The sequence below is a fragment of the Balaenoptera acutorostrata genome, chromosome 3 (genome assembly GCF_949987535.1).
Source record: "Balaenoptera acutorostrata chromosome 3, mBalAcu1.1, whole genome shotgun sequence".
Lineage (NCBI taxonomy): Eukaryota > Metazoa > Chordata > Mammalia > Artiodactyla > Balaenopteridae > Balaenoptera > Balaenoptera acutorostrata.
The window spans coordinates 13,457,990-13,481,935 of record NC_080066.1 but is presented as its reverse complement, the minus strand read 5'-3'; the positions used below and the strand labels follow the sequence as shown (position 1 = coordinate 13,481,935).

Genomic DNA, 23,946 nt, shown 5'->3' with positions numbered 1-23,946 from the left:
TTTAAGGTTGTACTGACAGTAATGTATTTATCAGATTACACAGTGTCCTATGTGAGATTTTTCTCGACCGTCGAAGCCCAGGCGACTCCATCGCAGCACTTTGCTTGTCTCGCCGCACTTGGACCGGGTTCCTGGGCGCGTGGGGCTCCCTCCGGGTTCGGTCTGTGAAACTCCCTGACCTCCTGGCGGACGCCTGTGCCCATAGGGTGTGACCCTCGACGGCGCACGGCTCCCCCGGCCGCCGGGCGAGCTCCGCACGTCGGGGAAGTCGCACAGGCTGAGCTCCTTGGTGGACGCCGACCGCGCACGGGGCACCCGAGCACCGCGCCCTGACGTCACGCCCGGGACCGCCGTTGCCGCGAGAGGGCCGCGTTCCGGTTCCGGTCGGTTGCCCGGGAGACGCGGGTACACAGAGAGACCTGGCTCCCGTCGGAGTCCGAGCGGTCGCCGCGGTCGACCCCTCCGCGGACTCGCAGGCCGGGCGCGGACGAGCCGGGCGCCGCCGAGCTGGTGGCGAGGGCGCCATGAGTCAGAGGCAGGTGCTGCAAGGTAGGTCCGGGCGCCCCGACGGGGGGCGGCGGGGCCCGGGGGCCGCGGGCAGCGCGCTCCAGCGTGTCTCTCCCCGCAGTGTTCGAGCAGTACCAGAAAGCCCGGACCCAATTCGTGCAGATGGTGGCGGAGCTGGCGACCAGACCGCAGAACATCGAGACGCTGCAAAACGCGGGTGAGCCCTCACCTCGCACTCGCGTCGCCCCGCGCCCCGACCCCGCGTCCCTTGCTGCCCCGGCTTCGCCCCGCATCTCCATTCCTAGTCTCCCTGGGTCCTTGGCCCTGCCTCGCCCCTCACCCCGTATCCCCGACCCCTCGTCGCCCAGTGTCCCCTGGCTTCGCCTCGCCCCGGGTCCCCGTCGCCCCGCTCCCCAGCCGGCTGAGCTGTTGGGGAGCGGCAGGATGGGGACGGGAGGACAGCGTCCCTAAATTCCTCCAACCCACCGCGGAGGCTGTAGAAGCGTTCGGTCTCTTCAGCGGGTCATGTTTCCAGATTGGTGTGAGAGGGACCCGACGTCCCTATTTCCATCTTTATCGCAACCAAGCACATGTCAGGTTGTCTGAGTCTACCCTAATCAGACCCATTTTATCCGAATGCCCTGTTTTGATCACCTTCGACTTGACTTTCTCACACCAAAGGAATTCCAGAGCAGTTGACCCGTTATTTCTTGTCTTGCATTAGCGAAAGAGCAAAGATATGCTTGAATATTTTCCGAGAGGTTCCAAGTAGGCAGAGACCTAGCTTTGAGAAATCCTTATGGTGCTCTTATTACACGTCTCGATCCGAACTCATGTAGACTCTACAAGGAGAGGAAGAGTGTGTGCCTGTGTGTGTGATTTGCTTCTTATCTTTTAACATAAACAGAGAAGAAAATGGTGGTACACCCCCCCCCACTCTGTCTCTGTCTCTGATTAAGGATGATTCCACCACCATCTGAAGGTAGAATTTTATTGCTGCTGTGTCATGAGAAATCTTCAATTTATGGGATATGATCTTTAAAACTCATTAAATTAACACGGATTTGAAGAAAATTCAGAACATATTTTCAGGGCAAGAATGTTTAGACATAATGTTTACTCTGGGTTTCTTTGAGGGGAATTACTACTGCACCTAGCTGGCAATTTCTTTTGTCACTGGGAGGGATTCTGGTGTTTATTATTGCATGTTTTTATTTTGGGAGGCGGATGTATTTAGAATAGAGAAAGAGTATTTTGTAATCATTTTAAAAAACTTAATTTTGAGATAATTGTAGATTTACATGCTGTGGTAAGAAATAATATAGAGAGCTAATGTACCTCAAAACTGTAGTATATCACAACCAGAATATTGACATTGATAAAAATCCATCAGTTTTTTTTTCAGTTTTCCTTGTACTTTAAGTGTATGTGTGTGTTTAGTTCTATACAATTTTATACCGTGTGTATCCATCACCACTGTTGTCAAGATACTACTTTCATCACCACAAGGATCCCTTGTGATGCCTTTTTATAGCCACACCTACCTCCCTCTTGTTCCTAACCCTGGGCAACCACTAATCTGTTCTCCATTTTGAAAATTTCAGAGTTGATAGTCTTTAGCTCTACAGTTGTTTCATGTGAATTCGTCTTCTTTCTTCTGCACGTGTGTGTGTGCTTGTGTGCATGCACGTATACTCCTCAAAGTGCCCAGAACAGTGCTGGACACACAGTGTTTCATATGTACTGACCATGTTAACTTCATTAGAGCATATTACATTTTTTGAATGGGCTTATTTTTGGATTTTTTTTCCCTTTCAGTCCTACTCAGTGGCCTTTGTGAATGGACACTTGCTATTTACAAATATTTAATTTTCTGGACAGTATGTATGCAGCTAAACTAAAACATGATTTCTTAAAAAGGGAAAATGATTGACATTCTTTTATAAATTTGATACTGAAATATGGATGTACAGATAACTCTTAAGATACAGAATATCATGTTTTAGCATAATAGTGACAGATTATCTCTTCCCATAAGTATACAATGTAGAATATATTGTGGAATTTAATCAATCCAAACAGGCTAAGTCATCACCAAAGTATAAGTGACTTAGATATGGCATTCTTAAATAGCCACCTATTTCCACTTATGGTCTGGCTTATGAAGGAATGGAATACAAAAGGAATATAACTTAATGTTTTGAAGTTATCTGCACTTGACTAATATCTTGATGGAATGGTAAGATTTTTCTTTCCCCTGAGGAGCTTATTTTAATGTATTTCACGTTATCTAAATTCAACTTAAGCACCCCTTTAATAACTTTAAATAGGGAGAGATGAGTATTCTAATATATTTATTCTTTTAATTTAAAAAAACCCTGTAAGCTTTGTTATGAAGACTTCTCTTAATAGTCAACTTAACCATTTAAATGATTTATTTTTAAAACATCACCATGGATTTAAAAATGCTTTTGAATGAGCCACAATATTTGTACATAAAGTATATATTTTGATCAAGCTTTTTTTTTTTTTTCAGTCAAGTGACTTCATTTTGGTAGCATAAGATACCAGTGCATTTTATTCCTGACTTTGACATACTGTCTGCATACCTGGGAGGGTTTTGTTTTATTTTCCCACTTGTCTCCCCTAATAAACTGTTTAAATAAATATGTATCATGGATCCAAAATAATGTGAAAAAAAGTTTCCATATAGGTATCATGATAAATCAGTAGTTCACTGGTTTAGAATTTTTTAAAAATTCATTCAGTGTGAAAGGAATCTTAAAGGTAAAAGTTATCAATGAAGTTTTATTTCATTTAAAATCTCTGATCTTTCTCATTGTGTTTTTGATGTGCTAATGAGAGAATCTGCTCTATTAAATATGTCCAAAGTAATTATAAAACAGTGTTGCAAGATATCTTCTTCAGAGTATTTGGACAAAAATAAGTTTGAGTTCCAATCAAAATTGTTACTAGAAAGAACTGTGTACAATGTGTCTATAACCTAGAGTTTCTTTTTTCCTCATTGAGATTTTGTTCCTTCTAAATCAAAAGGACATACATGAAAAGATTAGAAAGTTTAATGTCTGTTATAAAATCTCTTTATGCTCCCTCAAACCCTGTATGTTTGGGCCATTACATCTTGTAGCTATTTAAAAATGAATTTGGATACTTCCCCTCTATGAATAATAACACATGACTTCAATGGTAGTGATAATACATCGTTGTACCAATTGTGGAATTTCAGCAATTGGTGGTGGTTGTTTAATTATAAAATATAAGAAAGGTGTTTTGTGGTATATTGGAGTACCAGGCCACTCTTTGGTTGTTTAGAAGGTCTTTTAAAATAAGCCAGTAAAGGCCCAAAGAACATGATTTTTAAACTGCTTAGCTGCACGAAATAAACTTCTTCTGAAGCAGCTATTTATATAAGAAAAGTGGGGGTAAAGTTTAAAATAATACTTTGTAATATTTTGCTTGTAACCTATATATAGCCAAACAGTAAACATGGCAAATCATAGTTATGCACATTTTCAGAAGAGTAGGAATAGAAAAGTTTGCCTATCTCTTTAAATATGCACCTGTATGAAGCTAATTTGCAAATTGAGGCAATTTATTTGGTTCATAATTCAAGAAAATAAGTAATATATGTTGACATAAAATGATTTTAAATTGCATGTGTCTTGGGCAGGGGGAAAATCTTCGTATTAATGATCTAGAACTTCAATTTGCTATGAGAAGGAAAAGCCTGTAGTAAATATTTATAATGTATTTAAAACACATCCTGGGAGGTACATGTACAATACCATGATTCTCCTACAAAAACTGTTGTTCCAAAGGATATTAGAACTGAAAAGATAATTAGTAAAGCAACTTCAGAAAACTTAACGAATTATGCCCTTTAAATTTGATGTATTTGCCAATATAAAAGGAGTCTTATAGTTCTGAATGTACGATAATTAACTCAAAGCACTGACTTTTTTTTTTTAAGGATAGGGTAGGGATAGAGGGCTTTTGTTTTTCTTTCTTTCTTTCTTTCTTTTCATATACTTAAGTGGAAAATGTTCCAGGGAACTATAAAAATTCTGAATTTTTATGCACCTACCAATATATCCTAAAAACAAGATTTTTCAGAATTTTATTCTGTGTCCCAAATCGTTGTTTCTACATGGACATTTATCTGTTTTGTTATCTAAGCATTGGTACATAAGTAGAAAATAATGCAACCAGGGCTGGGATCTCACTGTTTTCTTAGGAAAAGTTTGATGACTAAAAAGAAAAATCCAAGCTGTAGATAAACCTGTAAGAGTGGGTTTTTGAAATGGCAGATTGTGGGGTTACATTTTAATGTCACAGATTAAATGTTTTTGAAAAGTTATTTAAGTGTTTCCTAAAAGCACTTTACATTTGTTGAATGTTTTTTCAAGACCTTTGCTTCTCTGACTACTAGAACCTTTTCCTACACTTCTTTGCCTGATTAATTCCTACTCATTCTTTATGGCTCTGCTTAGATGTTGATTCCTCAGGGAAACCTTCCTTGAGCCCTCCCAGCGGGTTGAGTTTATTGATTTATCTTTCCCTGCTTCTAATATTTCTCTTTCATAGTCCTTATCACAACTGTAATGGTTTAGTTTCTGCTTTCTCTACGAGATGTAAATTTCATGCCTAGCATAATGCTTAGCATAGAGCAGATGTTCAACATGTTTAAATAGAATGAAGGAAGGAGTAATTATTTTTCTAAGTGTTTTCACATCTCTTAGAAGATTAGATTCTTATAACAGCTCAGGTAAGTAGAGTAGGTATCTTCTTCACTGTGGTTAAAGCCCAAAGAAGATTGGATAATTGCCCTCATCACAAAGTGAGTTAGTGGCCAAACTGGGACTAGGACCTTTTTCTTAATTGCTGTCTGACCTTGTGCTCTTTCGGTGTTACCTCAGAGGTATCAGGAAACTATTCCTAGATGTTCTAGGAGTTCCAGATAAGCCTCAGTGTTAACTGTTAAAACAAGTCATCTATTTAGGCCTTTGGGTACCAATGACTGTCCAGTAATTGTGCATAACTGCTTTTGAGGTCTCGTTGAGGACCATTATGGGATCTTGAGTGGAGGCCCAGATGCAGAGAACTAACTTTAATTGGTAAATACCTGGAGGTTTGAGGGAGTGGAAGTTGTATTTAGGGCTTAAACTGGCCTCAGAGCTCTAGAAGACTTTTTGGTTTCCTCTGGCTTCTAAGGAAAGTCTTATCAAACCAGAAGCTCTTTAAAATCACCTGGGGAAAGTGTGTAATCCACTGGAAGTTGAGAACCAATAGAGTACTTGAGAGAGTTGTTGGACTGAGACCTCCTGTTATCAGGAAGAGTGCCCAGGAGACTTCGTCAGGGCCCAGGGAGGCCAGCTGCCCTGTGATTGCCTGCCTGCTCTCCTGGGTCTTTTGAGAACATTTGAGGTAGAGTACAGTGAAGAGGGAGGCCCTTGATATTTGTTGGTTGGTTGATGTGAATGCATACTCAACACTTCCCTTTGTTCTTTATTTAATCACACTTGGTGTGAAGGGCTTTTCTTCCATGTTCATTGGGGGCAGAACTTTGGGATTTCTACTGAGTAGATTTACTGGCCCTAGGAGAAATCCAGGGCCATACCTTGAGAAAACAAATTGGCCTTGTCTTGTAGTGGGTGGAATGGCCCATTTGAACACAAGTCAGACTTCCCTAATTTTCAAAGTGAAGTATTGGTTTTGCCATACACCCCAGTTTTCTATTATAAGGGTGGCTCAATTTTAAATTTATTGTTTATTCAAGTTCTGTTAAAAATCTAGGTGAAAACAAATGATATTTGTGCTTGTGTATGTGTGCATGTGTCTCCAAAGGAAATGATCTCTCTCCACTTTTCCATATATTCTAAGTTGTATCTCTGTGTCAAGTTAGAATCACTATTATATTATGTAAGTAAACTAGATTACATTAGTTTTCTATAAAAATGTCTTCGTAGAATTAGTCTAATAATTCTAAAAGTCCCTCTTTTTTTTTTTGAGGGCTTATTTAAAAATAGATACTTAGACTTTCCCATAACTTTAAAAACCTATCATTGAAGATGTCCATTTTGCTGTTAAATTTTTTAATACAAAGATATACTCTTTTATTCAACCAATCTTTTATTAACTATTATGTTTCAAGCCAGGCCTAGGTATGATTTCAGGAAAAAAAAAATTTGTTCCTGCTTCCTTTTATTTCACAAAGTGGTTCTCGTTCTACTTTTGCTGCCACAAAACTCAGTGCTATGTTCAGAGTTCAGCTGTAGCAACTATCACTATATTTCTGATTTAAAAAATAACCAGCCCCCGTCTCTACTCCATGGCTCTTAATTATTATCTTTGTATCCATATCTTTTAGAGTAAACTATCTCAAAAAAAAGTAAACTAGGTAGAGTATGATTAAAGCAAAGAATTTCATCTGAAGATAGATTTTTGAACTGTGATTGCCTTTCAAAAGTTTCTTCTTCAAATATTACCCATGAAACCTCTTGGAGCAGACAGTCCTTTTAGAACTGTCCTCTTTATTCTCTATACTGACCCCATTCCTAAACATTCTAATCTTCTCCAGGAAGATGGGTGTAATAGGTATATATTGTAAAAGAGAAAACACATTGACAGAAGAAGACAGAACTAATTTAAAATTTGCAGCTCTCTAGAAGACTTTAAATTAAAATAGAATTATATGTATGTGGGGTGGTTTTAGGTGAGGGGATAGTTTAAATGACCCATTTGAGTTCCTTAAAGCTTTATGAATTTATGATGATGACACTTATGTACCTGACCTCGTGTACCTAAAAAAAGAACTATGAACACATGTTATCCATTTTGTTATTTTAACTAAAATTTACCTAAAAAGAGAAAATTGCACATTAATTTTCAGAGTTTGTTCGTTCATCATTCAACAAACATTTACTGAGTGTCCAAGTGCCAGATGCATGCTTAGATGCTGATCATGCAAAAATAGCAGGCATAGACTCTGCCCTTAAGGAGCTTATTTGCTAATGGAGAGATATATAAATACATACTTTTTGATAAGTGTCTGATATATAGACATATGGAACACATATGAAGGGTAACCTAACCAAGTTTTAGGAATGAGGGGTGCTGGTCATGGGAGGCTTTTAGGAGGAGGTGTTATCTGTGCTGAATTTCTTAGGAGTTAGCTAGACGAAGAAATGGGAGAGGAGAACTGCATTTGGGTAGAGGGAACATTATGTGTAAAGGCAAATAGGCAAGAGAAAAGATGGTACTTGATAGAAAAGGCAGATGTTTAGGCATGGCTGGAACTTCTTGGGTTAATAGGACAAGAGAGAGGCAAGTCAGTGGCTGGAGAGGAAAACAGCCCTAATTATGAAGGACCTCATCTGAAGTTCGGATTTATCCTAAAATTGATAGAAAGCCATTGAAAGGTTTTAACTAGAGGGATGGAGGGATTCATTTGTGTTTTAGGGAGATGATTTTCACAGTAGTGTGGAGAATAGATTGGAGGGGATTGAAACAGGATCGGGAAGACCAGGTATCCATTTTTGCTATAGCAGTCATGCTGGATAAGAGATCTGCCAGACTTGTGACTTAGTAGTAGGGGGCTGGCAGGGGCAGGTGAGGGGAGAGAGGAGTTCAAAATGACTCCAAGGAAAACTCTAATTCGAAAAGATACATGTACCCTAGTGTTCATAGCAGCATTATTCACAGTAGCCAACACATAGAAGCAACCTAAATGTCCATAGACAGATGAATGGATAAAGAAGATGTGGTATATATATACAATGGAATATTACTCAGGCATAAAAAAAGAATGAAATAATGCCATTTGCAGCAACATGGATGGACCTGGAGATTATCATACTAAGTGAAGTAAGCCAGACAGAAAGACAAATACCATATGATACCACTTATATGTGGAATCTAAAATACGATACAAATGAACTCATTTACCAAACTACAAAACAGAAACAGACTCACAGACATAGAAAACAAATTTATGGTTACCAAAGAGGAAAGAGGGTGGAGGAGGGATAAATTAGGAGTTTGGGATTAACAGACACAAACTACTATATATAAAATAGATAAACAACAAGGTCCTACTGTATAGCACAGGGATACACACACACACACACACACACACACACACACACACACACACATACACATATCTGAATCAGTTTGCTGTATACTAGAAACTAACATGACATTATAAATTAAGTATAGTTCAATAAAATTGTTTTTAAAAATTGTTACAGCCCTCCAACTGGCAGAGGGTCCACTCAATAAATGGCACTCAATAAATGTTGAAACAGCTTTGGAATGGCAAACTTGTTGCCTGATGAAAGGCAGTCCTTCATGCTTTCACAATAAAATGACTTTTAGAAACAAACAAACAAACAAACAAAATGACGCCAAGGCTTCTGGTTACTTAGGCAAATTAGCACTCTTCATTAATGGAGAAGGGATACAAACAGCACAGGGAAATGGAGATTTCACTCTGTAACAGTGCTGAGGTTGAAGTGTGTCTGGGAGATCTATGTGCCAGTGACTCTGGTAAGCAGTTTGGATAGATAGGGCTCTGGGGCTCAGGAGAGAGATCTGAAATGAAAATAAAGGCTTGGATATGTGGAACTTACATGTTCATTTGAAAACTATGTTAAAAGCCCATTTTATATTTCTTCACGTAACTATAAACACTTAAGTTCTAATCATTTTTATCTGAAGTGTCATGTAAATTGAACTTGCCATAACTTTTATGCTCTACATACTCACTCAGTATAAATCTCACATATAGACGGTGGTGGCAGTGACCTAGTCAAGAGTCACAGTTGCACTGGACAAATCAATGGAATTTAGGTTTAATACAGTAATCATGGAAGAGACACAGTAACGTTAATGGCAGAATCATGTGAATTCAACAGATGGTATGCGTTCTAAACCTAGCACAGAGGCCAGTTTTCATTGGTAAATGGGCTGACTGAGACATTGGAGAAATAGGAGGGCATAGACTCCCAAGCTATAAATAGCATCTACCTAGTAGGATTTTAATGAGGATTAATGGGTTAATATTTGTAGATTTTTTTAGAGGAGTGCCTGGTGATGCTCTAGAAGTATATGTTAAATAAGTGAATACATACTGTGCTTCCTTGCCCTCTTAGAAGAGTTGCTGGCTGCCAGTGAGAGGGTCAGTGATCTCTGTCTCATCTTCCTCTCACCCCTCCCCACTCAACAGTGACATGTCAGGTGTGGTAGTCCTTCACTCACAAATGACTGAATTGACAGTGAATCACCAAACAAAATTCAGAGGATACTACAGTTAATGAGAATAAATTTAAAAGGAGAAAATATATTACTCTTGATCATAAGAGTTTCTTGAATCATTTATGATTACAATTGAATTTTATGTAAAAAAGACTATATATACATTTTGTGATTCATTCTGACCATTTAAATAAATGATAAGGCTCTTTGTGTGTTGTAAGGGATATAACACCTAAAATCATAATTGACTTTATAGTTATGGCAGTGAAAAAGTGTTTCACAGAAAGCAAGACAAATAGATATGTGATAACAAAATTTACTAATTCTTAATCAAATGAAGGAATAGTGGCCAGAGGTATATAATCATAGAGGATGAAAGAAATCAAATCAAGGCCTGAAAATTCTTCTCTAAAGAAAAGCAAGGGAGGAACACAAATATTTTCAAGTGAAAAATGACCAGTTAAGGAAAACGAGAACATGCTTTAAAACTCATCAGTGTCATAAAACTTGATTTAGTAAAAATATAGACATGTAAATGTAATAACTTGTTATAGAAATAAAAAAACTAAAATCAGAGTAAAGCTGATGAGTGTAATTGGAATTACTCTGTGATAGGAGAGTAGGTAGTGCTTGTAATAGTAAAAATCCAAGTGAATAGTGGTATCTAGAGTCAAGACCACAAAGTGTTTCAATAAGAGTTAGATGTGCGTTCAGAACTGTGCTAGGTAATTTGAGAAATAGAAGAAAAGTGTAAAACATAAGCACTGCTCTAGAGATGTTCATTATTATACTGAGGAGGTAAGATATTTATTCACATAAAATAGAGAACCACGTAAATATCAAGGATGGCTACTGTGCTTTGCACAACTTTGGGAGTGCCATTTATATCATGATCTATGTGAATGGCCTCCCCTGGATTTGTGCAGTATGCAGCCTGCCCAGCCATACATGGTGGGCCTGGGAATTATTCAGAGTCTTCATTTTCATTTATTTACTTCCCTGAGAATGAGTAGTGCAAACAATAAAGCTCCCCATAGCTTCCCATTTCTCTTAGAACAACATCACAGAAATCTTCATTTAACCTATAGCTAAATTTATCTGGCCCCAACCAACCTCTCCAGCTTTACCCCTTGCCGCGTCACCCCTCCCACTTTACGTTTCAGACCAGTATAGATTTATCATGGCTTCTTCAACAGTCTGCAACAATCATGCATCCCTTGTCCAAGCCAGAAACTGGGAAGTATCGGTGATTCCTCCGTCTTCTTCACAATAATCAGTTTGCCTTTTAAATATCTCCTTAGACCTTTCACTTTTCTCTTTCCCTTTTGCCGTTACTATACTACAGGCTATCTTCACATCTGGCCTAGGTTCCTATAATAGCTTCCTAAGTGGTCTTCTCTCTTTTCATCCTTTCTCCCCAGTGTAATCAGAGTGGTCCTTCTTTACAGAGTGCAAATCTGATCTGTCACTGCACTGACATTAATGCTTAGATTAAATTTAGAATACTTAAAACAGTTCATTGGACCCTTCAGGACTTTTGTCTCTGTTAATCTCAGCCTTCTTTCTCCAACTCCTCTCTCCTCTCTTCTCTCTTGTACTAAAGTCAAACTGTATTCTCAGTTTTGTCATCATATCAAACTCTTTTTGGTTCTGGGCTTCATTTATACAGTTTCTTCTGGTTGGAGTTCTCTCCAATCCCTACGCCTTCAATGTTTTCAGCAGACAATCTGCCTGAGAGCCTTCAGATCTCAATTTAGATGTCAGTTAGCCTTTACACCTTCCCTCTGTCCCTCAAAGCCTGGGTTAGATGCTCTACTGTGTTTTTGCAAAGCATCCTCTACTCCTTTAGTTGCACACATCATAAAGTGTTGTTTATCTCTCATGACCCCTTTATGAGTTCCTTGAGGTCAGGGACCATTGTGTTTTAACACCTTGTAGGTTCTTAATATTTCTTAAATGAATGGTGAATGAGCTATTCATTCCATAGTAATTCTAAAATACATCGTAGAAAAGGCTCAATTTGTGGGGCCGTGCGACCTTAAATATTTCTCCATTACAGTGTAAGGTACTGATTGATTAATGAGTCATCTATGTTAATAATAATAAAATGTTGATGAAAAATATGGTCAGCATAGGGAATTGATTCCTGTAGAGCACTTTTATTTATCAAGCATCCAACTGGTGTTTATTTTGTCCTAGCTAATCTTCCTAGCACTTTAGAAATTTTAGCTCATTTTAATTCTCACAACAGCTTTATAAGGTGGTCCTAGAATTTGTCACCATTTTACAAATGAGGAAACTGAGACACAGAGTGGTTAAGTAATCTCGCTGAGGCCCCACAGCCAGGAAGTGGCAGAGCCCAGATTTGAACCCAAACAATCTCCCTCCAGATACATGCTGTTAACCGCCTCAGTCTGTTGTCTCTCAGCATAGGCAGTCATGTATCAAGTAGGGCAAGATTCCTTCTATTTCTAAAGCACGAAGTTTCTTTCATATTTTAATTGGGCCCCAACAGAATGCCTGAGTAACGTTGATGGTTAAGGGTGAATCCTTTGCTGAGTATTGGTTAACTGTATGCAGAAATCACTTCTTCCAAAACTTGAATGAACTGTAGTAGCAGTTTCATAGTAAATGGATACATGGAAAGTAGTTTTAGATTAAAATAAAACATATTGTTTGAGTTAAAAATTTTAAAGCTTTGTAAAATTTATAACAAGTCTTTAACGTATTTTATGTTTGTGATAATTTTGAATAAAATTGGAAAGTAAAAAATATTCATTTTAAGTCTAAAAAAACAAGGAGGGGCCTCAAAGTACACTATCAAGAGAGTGAAAAGACAGCTCACAGAATGGGAGAAAATGTTTGCAAAGCATATATTTGATAAGAGCTTAATATTTAGAATATATAAAGAACTATAACCACCACCAACAAAATATCCACTTCAAAGATGTGCAGAAGATTTAAATCAATTATATTTCTTCAAAGAAGATAAACAAATAGACAATAAACACATGAAAAGTAGCTCAATATCACTAGTCATTGGAAAATGCAAATCAGATCATAGTGAGATACCCCTTCACACCCATCAGGATGGCTGTTATAAACAACAACAAAATATTGGTGAGGATGTGGGGAAATTGGAACTCTTGTAATTTGCTGGTGGGAATGTAAAAGGGTGCTATCACTGTGGAAACAGTTTGGTGGTTCCTCGAAAAGTTAAGCATAGAATTATCATTTAGTCCAGCAATTCCACTCCCACGTATATACTCAAAAGAATTGAAAGCAGGGACTCAAATGGGTATGTGTACACCACTGTTCACAGCAGCATTATTCACAATAACCTAAAGGTGGAAACAACCCAAATGTCCATCAACACATGAATAGACAAACAAAATGTATATATATACAATGGAATATTATTCAGTCTTAAAAAGGAATGAAATTTTGATACATGCTGCAATACAGATGACCCTTAAAAACATTACGCTAAGTGAAAGAAGCCAGATGAAAAAGAATAAATGTTGTATGATTCCACTTATATGAAGTATCTAAAATAGGCAAAATAATAGAGATAGAAAACAGAATAGAAACTATCACAAGCTGGGGGTAGGGGGAAATGGGGAGTTATTGTTTAATTGGTATAGAGTGTCTGTTAGGAATGATGAATAAGTTCTGGAAATGACAGTAGTGATGGTTGCACAACATTATGGCTGTACTTAATGCCACTGAATTGTACACTTTAAATGGTTAAAGTGATCAATTTAATGCTATATATATTTTACCACAATTAAAACAAAACAAAACAAAACAAAAAAGTAACCAGGGCAACCGGAAATCTTTACTATGACTTAAATGAACCCAAAGAATTGTTTTTAATGGAACAAAGTTGAGATGTTAAATATCTTTATAAAACACCTCAGATTGAAGTAATATCTATATAAATTATACACATATAATATGAGAATGAGTTTTTTTTTGTCTTTAGAAATGTTTGACCTTTTTTTCCTGACTTACATATACAATTGGCATGCAAAATTAAAGTGATTAGGCCTATGTTGTATTAAAAGGAATTAAGGGAAAGAGTTGTGATTATTTTGAGGCTATTCTATAATCTCTTCCACTAGATTATTAGTTTTTTGAGAGCATGAACTGCCTTTACTCATGTATGAGGTCCTATTTCTTGCCACTCGGTAAACCTTGATCTATTTTTTGAATGAATGATGGTGGGTAGGATTAGCGAGGTTGTTTTTATTTTTGTTTTTTGCAAAACTGGATTACAATGTAAGTATTAGAAGCAGTGTCTCCAGTATGGCACTGGAACAAGAAATACAGAAAAGAAACTCAAAGCTATAAAGTTGGGGGTGGGGAAGATTGTAAAGATTTAGCCTGTAGGTTAAATTTCAGAAACATTTTCACACCATTTAATCAATTTGTATAGAGAAAACAGAATTGTTTTATAGATATTAGAGTATAATACAGGAATAATTTTTACTATTAGATATAATATTGGGTTGGCCAAAAAGTTTGTTTGGGTTTTTCTGTAGGATGTTATGGAAAAACCCAAACGAACTTTTTGGCCAACCCAATATTAGCTAGTACGTGTTGGCTCCTTCAGTGGAGACCCTAATGAGTCATTAGCTGCTCACTAGAGACCTTGTCTATAAGATATTGTAGCGGTAATTCAGACTGTTGAAACTTATGGACTCTACATTTTCATGCATTCACTCACCAAGGATCAATCACCATGAATTCCTAATGGACAGACAAGTAAGGAAAATTTTTTTTATGTTATATATGCTTCTCGTTCCCTCCTTCCCTCCCTCCCTCCTTTCCTTCCTTCCTTCCTCAGTTCCTTTTGCATCATTATCTGTATATCTAGGACAAACCTGCAATTAGAATAACAAAGTATGCTTAGCCTATGTAAGAGATAAAAACATGTCCCTGGGGATTGAGGACTATGAAGCACTAAGAGGCAATTCAAGGACTAGAAATTTGGGGCAATATTTCCTCTAGTAAGAATGACCTTATTATTTTTTTTTAAAGATTTTTTTTGATGTGAACCATTTTTATTTTGTTTATTTATTTTTTTAAATAAATGTATGTATGTATTTATTTATTTTTGGCTGCATTGGGTCTTCGTTGCTGGGTGTGGGCTTTCTCTAGTTGCAGTGAGCAGGGGCTCCTCTTCGTTGTGGTGTGCGGGCTTCTCATTGCGGTGGCTTCTCTTGTTGCAGAGCACGGGCTCTAGGCTCACGGGCTTCAGTAGTTGTGGCACGAGGGCTCAGTAGTTGTGGCGCGAGGGCTCAGTAGTTGTGGCGCACAGGCTTAGTTGCTGATGTGGACCATTTTTAAAGTCTTTATTGAATTTGTTGCAATATTGCTTATGTTATGTTTTGGTTTTTTGGCTGCGAGGCACGTGGCATCTTAGCTCCCCGACCAGAGATCAAACCCGCACCCCCTGCATTGGAAGGCAAAGTCTTAACCACTGGACCGCCAGGGAAGCCCCAGAATGACCTTATTTAAACAGATATTTTAAACAGAAACTTTAGCTTTTACTTTTATAGATTCAGAGATTTAAAATTTTTCAAAATTCTTACTCTCTGAACAAAGGAATATGATAGAGCAGAAGCATCTGCATAGAAGTCTAACTTTGATTTTGAATACTGGAGTAGAAGGAAAGGAATTGTGTGTCATTTTATTGACCTTATTTTTCCTGGGCCAGATGCAGTAGAAAAAGGGAGGAGAAAATATACAAAGCAGAAAATTCCTTTGAGTATATGGACAAGTGAAATACATCTTTGGGGGTAAAATATATTATTGCTAAAACGGCAAACTGAAAATATCCAACATTGGGAGACTTGTGGTGTGTTAGCTAAATATAGTAACTAATAATAAATAATAATATAATAAGAAATATTATAAACTCAGACAGATAAATTAATTCTTCAAATTCATAACATAAAAGTTCAGAGTTCTTGCAGTCTAATTCAAAATTCTAGGTTGAATAACCCAGTATGGATTGATTTTCCATTTATATTTCAAAAGACAATAAGCCACTGCCTTCACATAATTATATCAAGTGAGGAGAAAAGGAAATACCGGAATCATCAGGGAAAAATAACATGAAACATATTTGTGATTCTCTTAAAACCATTCTGAGCATCCTCATTAATGTATTTATTATGAAACTTTAAATATATGTTAACAAATTTAGCTTTTCTTTTTTAGAGTATTGACTTGTTTTATTTAAAATGGTGCATATTCATTATAAAAAATATCAAGTTATACTCAAGAACAAAAACAAAAAAACCAACCCAATTAAAAAATGGGCAAAGGACTTAAATGGACAGTTCAACAAAGAAGATGTACAAAATGACATTCGCCATCACTAGTGATAGGGAAATAAAAATCAAACCACAAGGACATACCACTTCAAACCTATTAGGATGGTTATTCTAAAAAAAAATAACAAGCGTTGGTGAGGATGGGGAGAAATTTAAACACTTGTACTTTGACGGTGGGAGTGTAAAATGAGGTAGCCTCTGTGGAAAGCAGTCTAATGGTTCATAGCTAGTGGTGATGATTGCACACCATTGTAAATGTATTTAATGCCTCTGAATTGTACACCCCAAAATGGTAAAAATGGTAATTTTTATGTTATATATATTTTACCACTGTTAAAAAACTTAAATTGAGTAATAAAGCAACTACAAAGAAGAGATCAACAAATTGTTTTAGATTCAACTTTCTAGAGGGAACCCATGTTAATGTTTGGTAGTCATTCTAATACCTTATTCTGTGCATTAAACTTTTTGTTGTGATATATTACGGAAATCATCTCTATAAAAAAGTATAGAGAATAATATAAACAACACTTACGCACATGGACATGCTGATTTGTTTAACATGAGCTGTGGCCTAGGCCTGAGGAGGGGCCTAGGCACACTGTGTGTGCCTGCAAAGTTAACCAGCCTGAGTGGGGTGCAGACTTGCAACGGTGGCCTTCTGTAAAATGATCTAACCAAACCAACTTAGACGTAAAAATGATCACTAAAGGAAATTGGGAACTGCGAAAAGCCACAGGTCTCATCATTAAATGTTTCTGTGATAAGCATCATTATTCTCCGCTTATGTTATTTGGTAGTACTATTTATCTTATTTTGGTCTAATCCTAAATGTTATTGTAAATGTTTTCCTTTTATTTCTATTTCACATGTTTCTGGATATAACATTATAAAAGAATATTGGTAGTATGTATTTGCTTTTATAGGTCACTGGGGTATGTTTTTAAAGAAAAGATGTAATAACATCAAGTTGAATAGCCTGCTGTAAATTAAGTTTAGAAAGTCAAGTTTCTAAACTTGTTCTAGTTTGAACTCTCTGTCATTACCTTTTTTGTAATCTTCGACTATAACACCATCATTAAAGCACAAATAGCAGCTGACTATTTTGCATATTTTATAGTAAGGCAAAGTTAATACAGAGTTGGAAGTATCCAGTAAAATGGCCCAAATGCAATCATTATTCCCCACCTCCTCAATTTTCCATACATATTACTTATTTAGTAAGTATCAATAAAGAATGTCTGAATTTCTAACCTTGCTCCACCCTTGTGTGAGTATTTCCCTAACCTTTCTCAGCCTCCATTTCCACATCTGTAAAATAGACATGATAATAGGGCTTACTTCCTAGGTTAGTTATGAGAGTTCAGTGAATTAATATGGAAAATAAGTTCTTAAAACAATGCATGCACAAAATAATATATAATATAAGCTACTTTTATTATTGTTGTTGTTATGATGGTATTCCTACTATGTATTCAAGCCTAGAATGAATATTATGAGAGCTAGTATTGTGATTTATTTATTTGGAGGTAATGTCAGAAATCTGAATTTGCAGCCCTTTATGAATGGGAGGCCCTAGCCAAATGGCCCTCCTAGCTCACCTAGCCCTGAAGTAAAGTTCAGCTGGAATCAGAGAAAAAACCATCGGAAGACTTGATTGAGAGGAAAGGAGTGAACTGAGCCCTGAAAGATAGGATGTGCAAAGGTTGTGTGGGAGGGACCCAGCTCCCCAACACCTGCCTCCTTGCCACGTGCTAGGTAGGCATTCTACTCTGTGCTTTACAAACCTCTCTCTGCGTTCATGACGTCATGCAGCTAGTGTTTGCCAAATCAGGGATTTAAACTCTGGTTCTCCAAAGCCTTTGTTATTTCCATGCTAAGCTGCTACTTTGATAATTACAGGTTGTATTATTCTGTGCCTTAGCCAGTTAGATGCTGCTTAATATCCCATTAGTTTTTAGTGGATGATTTTGTTGTTGTTTTACTGATATATTCCCCTGAATTTTCCTATCTGCGTATATGCTGAATGGTATGCTTGCCTTGTAATTTAAAATTTGCTGATTTCTGTTTTCTCATAACTTAGGTGTAATGTCTTTGCTGAGGCCTCTTCTTCTGGATGTGGTCCCAACAATTCAACAGACTGCTGCTTTGGCTCTGGGGAGACTGGCTAATTATAATGATGACCTAGCAGAAGCAGTCGTGAAGGGCAACATTCTTCCACAGCTTGTTTATTCATTGGCAGAACAGAATGTAAGAATTTTTAAAAACTAAGTTATATGTTTTTTTGTTTGTTTGTTTTGGATTTTTAAAAAAATTGATAGTTTGGGTACAGTTGCAAGTTTGTAGGCATAGAATTATTAGGATGTTAATACAACCTTCAATTCTTTGAACTGCATGTAATAATACTTTTAGGGTATTTTACTTTGGGGCTGATAGGCAGCTTTTCTCCATTACTGTTAATATAAGGAGAAAACATATTACAATTTTTTTTTAAACATCTTTATTGAAGTATAATTGCCATATTACAATTTTTAATGGAATTATACATAAAGCAGTATTTCTCAACATGGGTTTATTCAAGTTATAGGATCAGTCTTAGAAAGGTGTATGGAGCCCTGGGCAAATAAGTTATATACAATGGTGAAATCTGGTTAATGGACAATGTAAGAGACAGCTCTGAAGCAAGGGGAAGAGAAGCATCCAAAAGGAAGGAGAATGCATTTAACAGAAGGTTTGACAAAGCATTTTTTTCCAAGTATGCAAGCATGTCAGCCCTTTTAAGGGCCATATAAGAGTGCTGCCATTGTTTTTTTCATCCTGTCTGGTTCCCTCTATGTTTCTAACAATAGTTAAGGATCTTCCTCTACATAGGGTCTTGGACTGTTCATTCCATCCTGCTAGTTTATCATAACCTAGGGATGTATCTTTCTTGACGTGTCTTTTAAGATTAAATTCCTATTTGTTGTAACCAAAGGACAAAAACTACAATTTAAAAAATGGGGGGACTTCCCTGGTGGTGCAGTGGTTAAGAATCCACCTGCCAATGCAGGGGACACGGGTTTGAGCCCTGGTCCGGGAAGATCCCACATGCCACGGAGCAACTAAGCCTGTCCGCCACAGCTACTGAGCCTGCGCTCTAGAGCCCGCGAGCCACAACTACTGAGCCTGTGCGCCTAGAGCCCGTGCTCTGCAACAAGAGAAACCACTGCAATGAGAAGCCCGTGCACCACAACGAAGAGTAGCCCCTGCTCACCACAACTAGAGGAAGCCCGCGCGCAGCGATGAAGACCCAATGCAGCCAAAAATAAATAAAATCAAATCTTAAAAAAAAAAAACCCAAACATAATGAGATAGCACTCTACCTACTAGGATGGCCATAAAAAATAAGAGAAAGAAAAAAAGGAAAATAATAATAAAAGTGTTAGTGAAGATGTGGAGAAGTTATGTAAAATCGTGCAGCTGCTATGGAAAACAGTTTGGCACTTCCTCAGCAAGTTAAACACAATTACCATATGACCCAGCAGTTCTACTCCTAGTTATGTTTCTGAAGGAATTGAAAACAGGTGTTCAAACAAAACTTGTGCACAAATGTTCACAGCAGCATTATCCACAATAGCCAAAAGAATGACTAGATAAACAAAATGTTATGTATCCATACAATGGAATATTATCAGTCATAACAAGGGATGAAATCATGATGCATTCTACAGCATGGGTGAACCTTGAAAACTTTACGCTAACAGAAAGAAGCCAGACAAAGCTACATATTGTATGATTCCATTGATATGAAATATCCAGAATATGCAGATCCACAGAGACGGAAGCAGATGAATGGTTACCAGAGGCCGGGGGGGAGGGGGGGGTGAGAAGTGGCTGCTTAGCATGTAGGAGGTTTCTTGTTGGAGTGATGAAAATATTCTAGGACTAGATAGGCATGGTTGCACAACATTGTGAATGCACTAAATGCCACTGAATTGTACACTTTAACATGATGAAAATAGTAAATTTTATGTTATGTGTATTTACCAAAAAAAAAAAAATCCTAATTGTTTAAAAATGTGCCTTATTTTTTTAGATTGGAGAGTAATTTGCTAATAACTGTCTTATCCCTAGGAGGAGTTACAGAAATTTTATTTTTCTTGTAGGCATTCCTTCTATCATCAAATGCTTGGACTCTTAGCTCCTTCTCTGAGGGCAGGGTCTGTGTTTGGTGTCTCACATAGAAGGTTCTCAACAGAAGTTTTCTAAGTGTGAATGAGTACCCATTAGCTGTAAAGAGACAAAAAGTACTAGGGCAGAAGTGAGGAGAAAGTGAGAATGTGAAGCATCATTCACAGGCTTCTGTCTCCTTCCCCTACCAGGCGTTTAGCCCATTTCTCACAGGAGATTTAATCTCTTCTTTATGAGGTACAAAGTCCTCTGGTTTTGCTTTTCCTTCCTTTTTTTTTTTAAAGGGTAATTCTTTTGGTGAGGTTTTCTGGGAGAGAAGAGAGTTAGGGATTTGGAATGAGATCAGAGAGTGATATTCTAGGCACTGTAGTTAGTACTGACTATTGATGCCCAGTAAAGTGTGAATTTGAAAATTCTGCAATATAAAAAGTCAAATTAGTTTAAGGTAATGACAAGAAATGTGTCACTGTTATTTTTCCACAATTATGAGAAAATAATCTATGGGAAGCTACTCTAAAACTATTCTAATTTTTATAATAAAGTAGGAGATTTTTGGTTACTGACATGTAAAATTAGACTTTATAACAAATATCTTAATGCCTCTATATGTTGACATTTAAGAAACTAAAGAAATATATCAAATCAAAACATCATTACTAACATAGCATATTTCTTACCTTGTCAATATATACTGATTTTGGAGATATAATATGTTAAATTATACTTGATGTATTTTCTCTCACATAATTTTTTATTGAATCTTAATATTTCAGCCTGCACAAATAGAATGCTTTCAAAACAGATGCTATAGTCACCTAGTCACTTTTTCTTTGTAGTCACTGTAAAGAAATAGAAACTTAGAATCTAAAATAGGGCATTAATTGGGCTCTATTAATGAAAGATAGAGTTAGGAAACTATTACTGTGTCATTACGCTAACCATAAAACAGTGAGTGTTATAGCCGAATACTTCCTCTATATCTTTTTTTTTTTTTAGCAATATGAAGAAAAACAGGTTAGTCTTGTGTTTCAGTTTTATTTCTTAATCTGATAAAATTTACATATAGAACATATTATAAATATGAAGCATTACTTGAAATTCACATAATGGTAAGTCATTTATATCTTTGTAAAAAAGCATTTCTAAGAAGGGATAAATAACATAACCCACTGTTGGGCTGGTTTATTTGCCAGGAGGAGTTTTAAAATGTATCATGAATATTTTGCCTTTATGTTTATCTGATGATTGCTAAGTGAGCCTCAGAACATAGTTGTTATTTCAGGATAACGTGGGACACCAGAAAGGTTAGTTGAGGTCATGCTTAGAGACTGAGGGCAAGTTAAGGAAACGAATTTGTTAGGTGACAGTTTAGTTGCATGCGCTAACAATCTAAGAGTTCCCATAGGGCAAACAAATACCTTTCACTGTAATGCACAAACATGAAATCTCATTATTTTATGAATTTGTAGGAAATATAATGTTTATATTTCATTTTATACAATTTCCAAATGCATGTTTCAGAGTAAAACATTTGAAATGTATTTTAAGACTTAAATCCTTTCAGTTCAGTTACTGAACAAAAGCAATGGGGGAAACAACAAAAAATCAAAATGATATTGCAGGATGTTTTTCATCTCTTATATTTCATAGCTGTTGAGCTTTTTTTCTTAGTTTTATTTTTTATTTTATTACTTTTTGAGCTTTTTAAAAAAATATATCAATGTCATTTTAATGTTGGTTTTGGTCTATTTTAACTTTTAGCTCAATTCACTTTGAGTTTTGTCTATTTATCCTTGTAGCGTTTTTACAAGAAAGCCGCTGCCTTTGTGTTACGAGCAGTTGGTAAACATTCTCCCCAGCTAGCTCAGGCGATAGTGGATTGTGGAGCACTGGATACGCTGGTGATATGCTTGGAAGATTTTGACCCTGGAGTCAAAGAGGCTGCAGTCTGGGCACTTGGCTATATTGCAAGACATAATGCAGGTAATGGGCCTTACTATAAAATAGGATTGTTAAAGTTTAGATTAATTAGGTAAATCTGGCTTTGCTTAGTAAACCATAGATATGAGAGGTCTTTTTTTTTTAATTTTTAATTTTTGGCTGCATTGGGTCTTTGTTGTGGTGTGTGGGCTTTCTGTAGTTGTGGCGAGCGGGAGCTACTCTTCATTGTGGTGCACGGGCTTCTCATTGCGGTGGCTTCTCTTGTTGCGGAGCACGGGCTCTAGGCGCGCGGGCATCAGTAGTTGTGGCTCGCGGGCTCTAGAGCGCAGGCTCAGTAGTTGTGGCTCGCGGGCTCTAGAGCACGGGCTCAGTAGTTGTGGCGCACGGGCTTAGTTGCTCCGCGGCATGTGGGATCTTCCCGGACCAGGGCTCGAACCCGTGTCCCCTGCATTGGCAGGCAGATTCCCAACCACTGTGCCACCAGGGAAGTCCCAGATATGACGTCTTAATGATGTTTCTATACATTATGGGAGATAAGTTTTGAATGATGGCCAAGTTGTTTGGATCACAAATTCACCAAAAAAACCTATCCATTTCAGTCTTTATGTTAGTTAGCAAAAGAAAAATTTGAAGTCAGAAGGGGAATCAGGGGGATGTGGGGAGAATGAGATATTGATTAGCTTCAAGGACCTTGGTAAATTGGTTCCGTTACAAAATTGTTTGAGTTTGTCACCCCTCAAGGGACATTGGGTCTTCACTCTCACTTATGGTAGGGTGTTCCAAGCCAGCCAGGAGCCATGTTGTATGAGTGAATAATGTTGAAAAGATATGGACGTGGTAACTTGCTAGAACATATTTGTATTCAGCCCATAATCGTCAGGAAGGAGGAGAAAGAGGAGGAGCACCTTTTCTCATAAACTGAGCTCAATGAAGCCATCAAGAAGGGGCCTGGGCCTCTTGTGTGAAGGCTGTGCTGACACACCTGATGGGTAAAAAATACATAGGGAACAAAATTGCCCCCACCACTTTACAGAAGTTGCTAAAAAGTATGAACAAATAGCACAACAAGAAAATAACAGTTTTAAAACAAACATATGTAAAAGTGTAAACTTTGCTGATAAAGAACTGCATATTAAAACATCAGTGAAAGTATCTTTTCCTACCTATTATTATTTGGGGGAAAAAAAGAGTAAAGCAGAAATAAAACCAAGTGGTTAACAGCATTGTGGCCTTAGGACAGGATCTGAGTTTGAGTCCAAGTTCTACTACTTAGTTGCTGTGTAACCTTCGACATGGCTTTTAAACTTTCTGGAACTTAACTTCCTCATTTGCAAGAGAGGAAGTACTGCTTCAGAGATTTGTTGTGAGGATGATGAGATAGACCAGTGCTTGGTACATGGTAAAGAATCAATAAATGTAAGGTATGAATACTGTATTAATACTGAAGGTTTGAGGGGGCATGAAGATGTATCTGTCCACTGATGGAGGCACTACAAATTGTATAAACTTGTGCAAAGGCATTTGGCAAAACTAATCTAAGCCATGAAAGAGTTCATGGTTACTCTAGAAAGCCTGATTTGGGAATTCATCCTTAGGAAAGAATCCCGCAGAATGAAGAAGCTGCATTCGTGCAAATGTTATTGTAGTATTATTTCTAATACCAAAACCCCTCAAATATTTGGCAGGAATTTAGTGGTTAAATTATAGT

The 23,946-nt window shown here is 37.3% G+C and overlaps 1 protein-coding gene across 2 annotated transcripts in view; it reads left to right on the top strand.

Annotated features, from left to right (window-relative positions):
* The first annotated feature begins 481 nt into the window (after nucleotides 1-481).
* The window catches only part of SPAG6 (sperm associated antigen 6), a 74,043-nt gene continuing 50,578 nt past the window's right edge, over nucleotides 482-23,946 (top strand). For both annotated transcript variants that reach the window (XM_057543794.1, XM_057543793.1), the window contains exons 1-4: nucleotides 482-549; nucleotides 629-724; nucleotides 18,211-18,377; nucleotides 22,097-22,280. In XM_057543794.1, coding sequence (XP_057399777.1) covers nucleotides 525-549; nucleotides 629-724; nucleotides 18,211-18,377; nucleotides 22,097-22,280 — 472 coding nt within the window. In that variant the 5' untranslated portion in view covers nucleotides 482-524. The remainder of the gene's footprint in view (nucleotides 550-628; nucleotides 725-18,210; nucleotides 18,378-22,096; nucleotides 22,281-23,946) is intronic.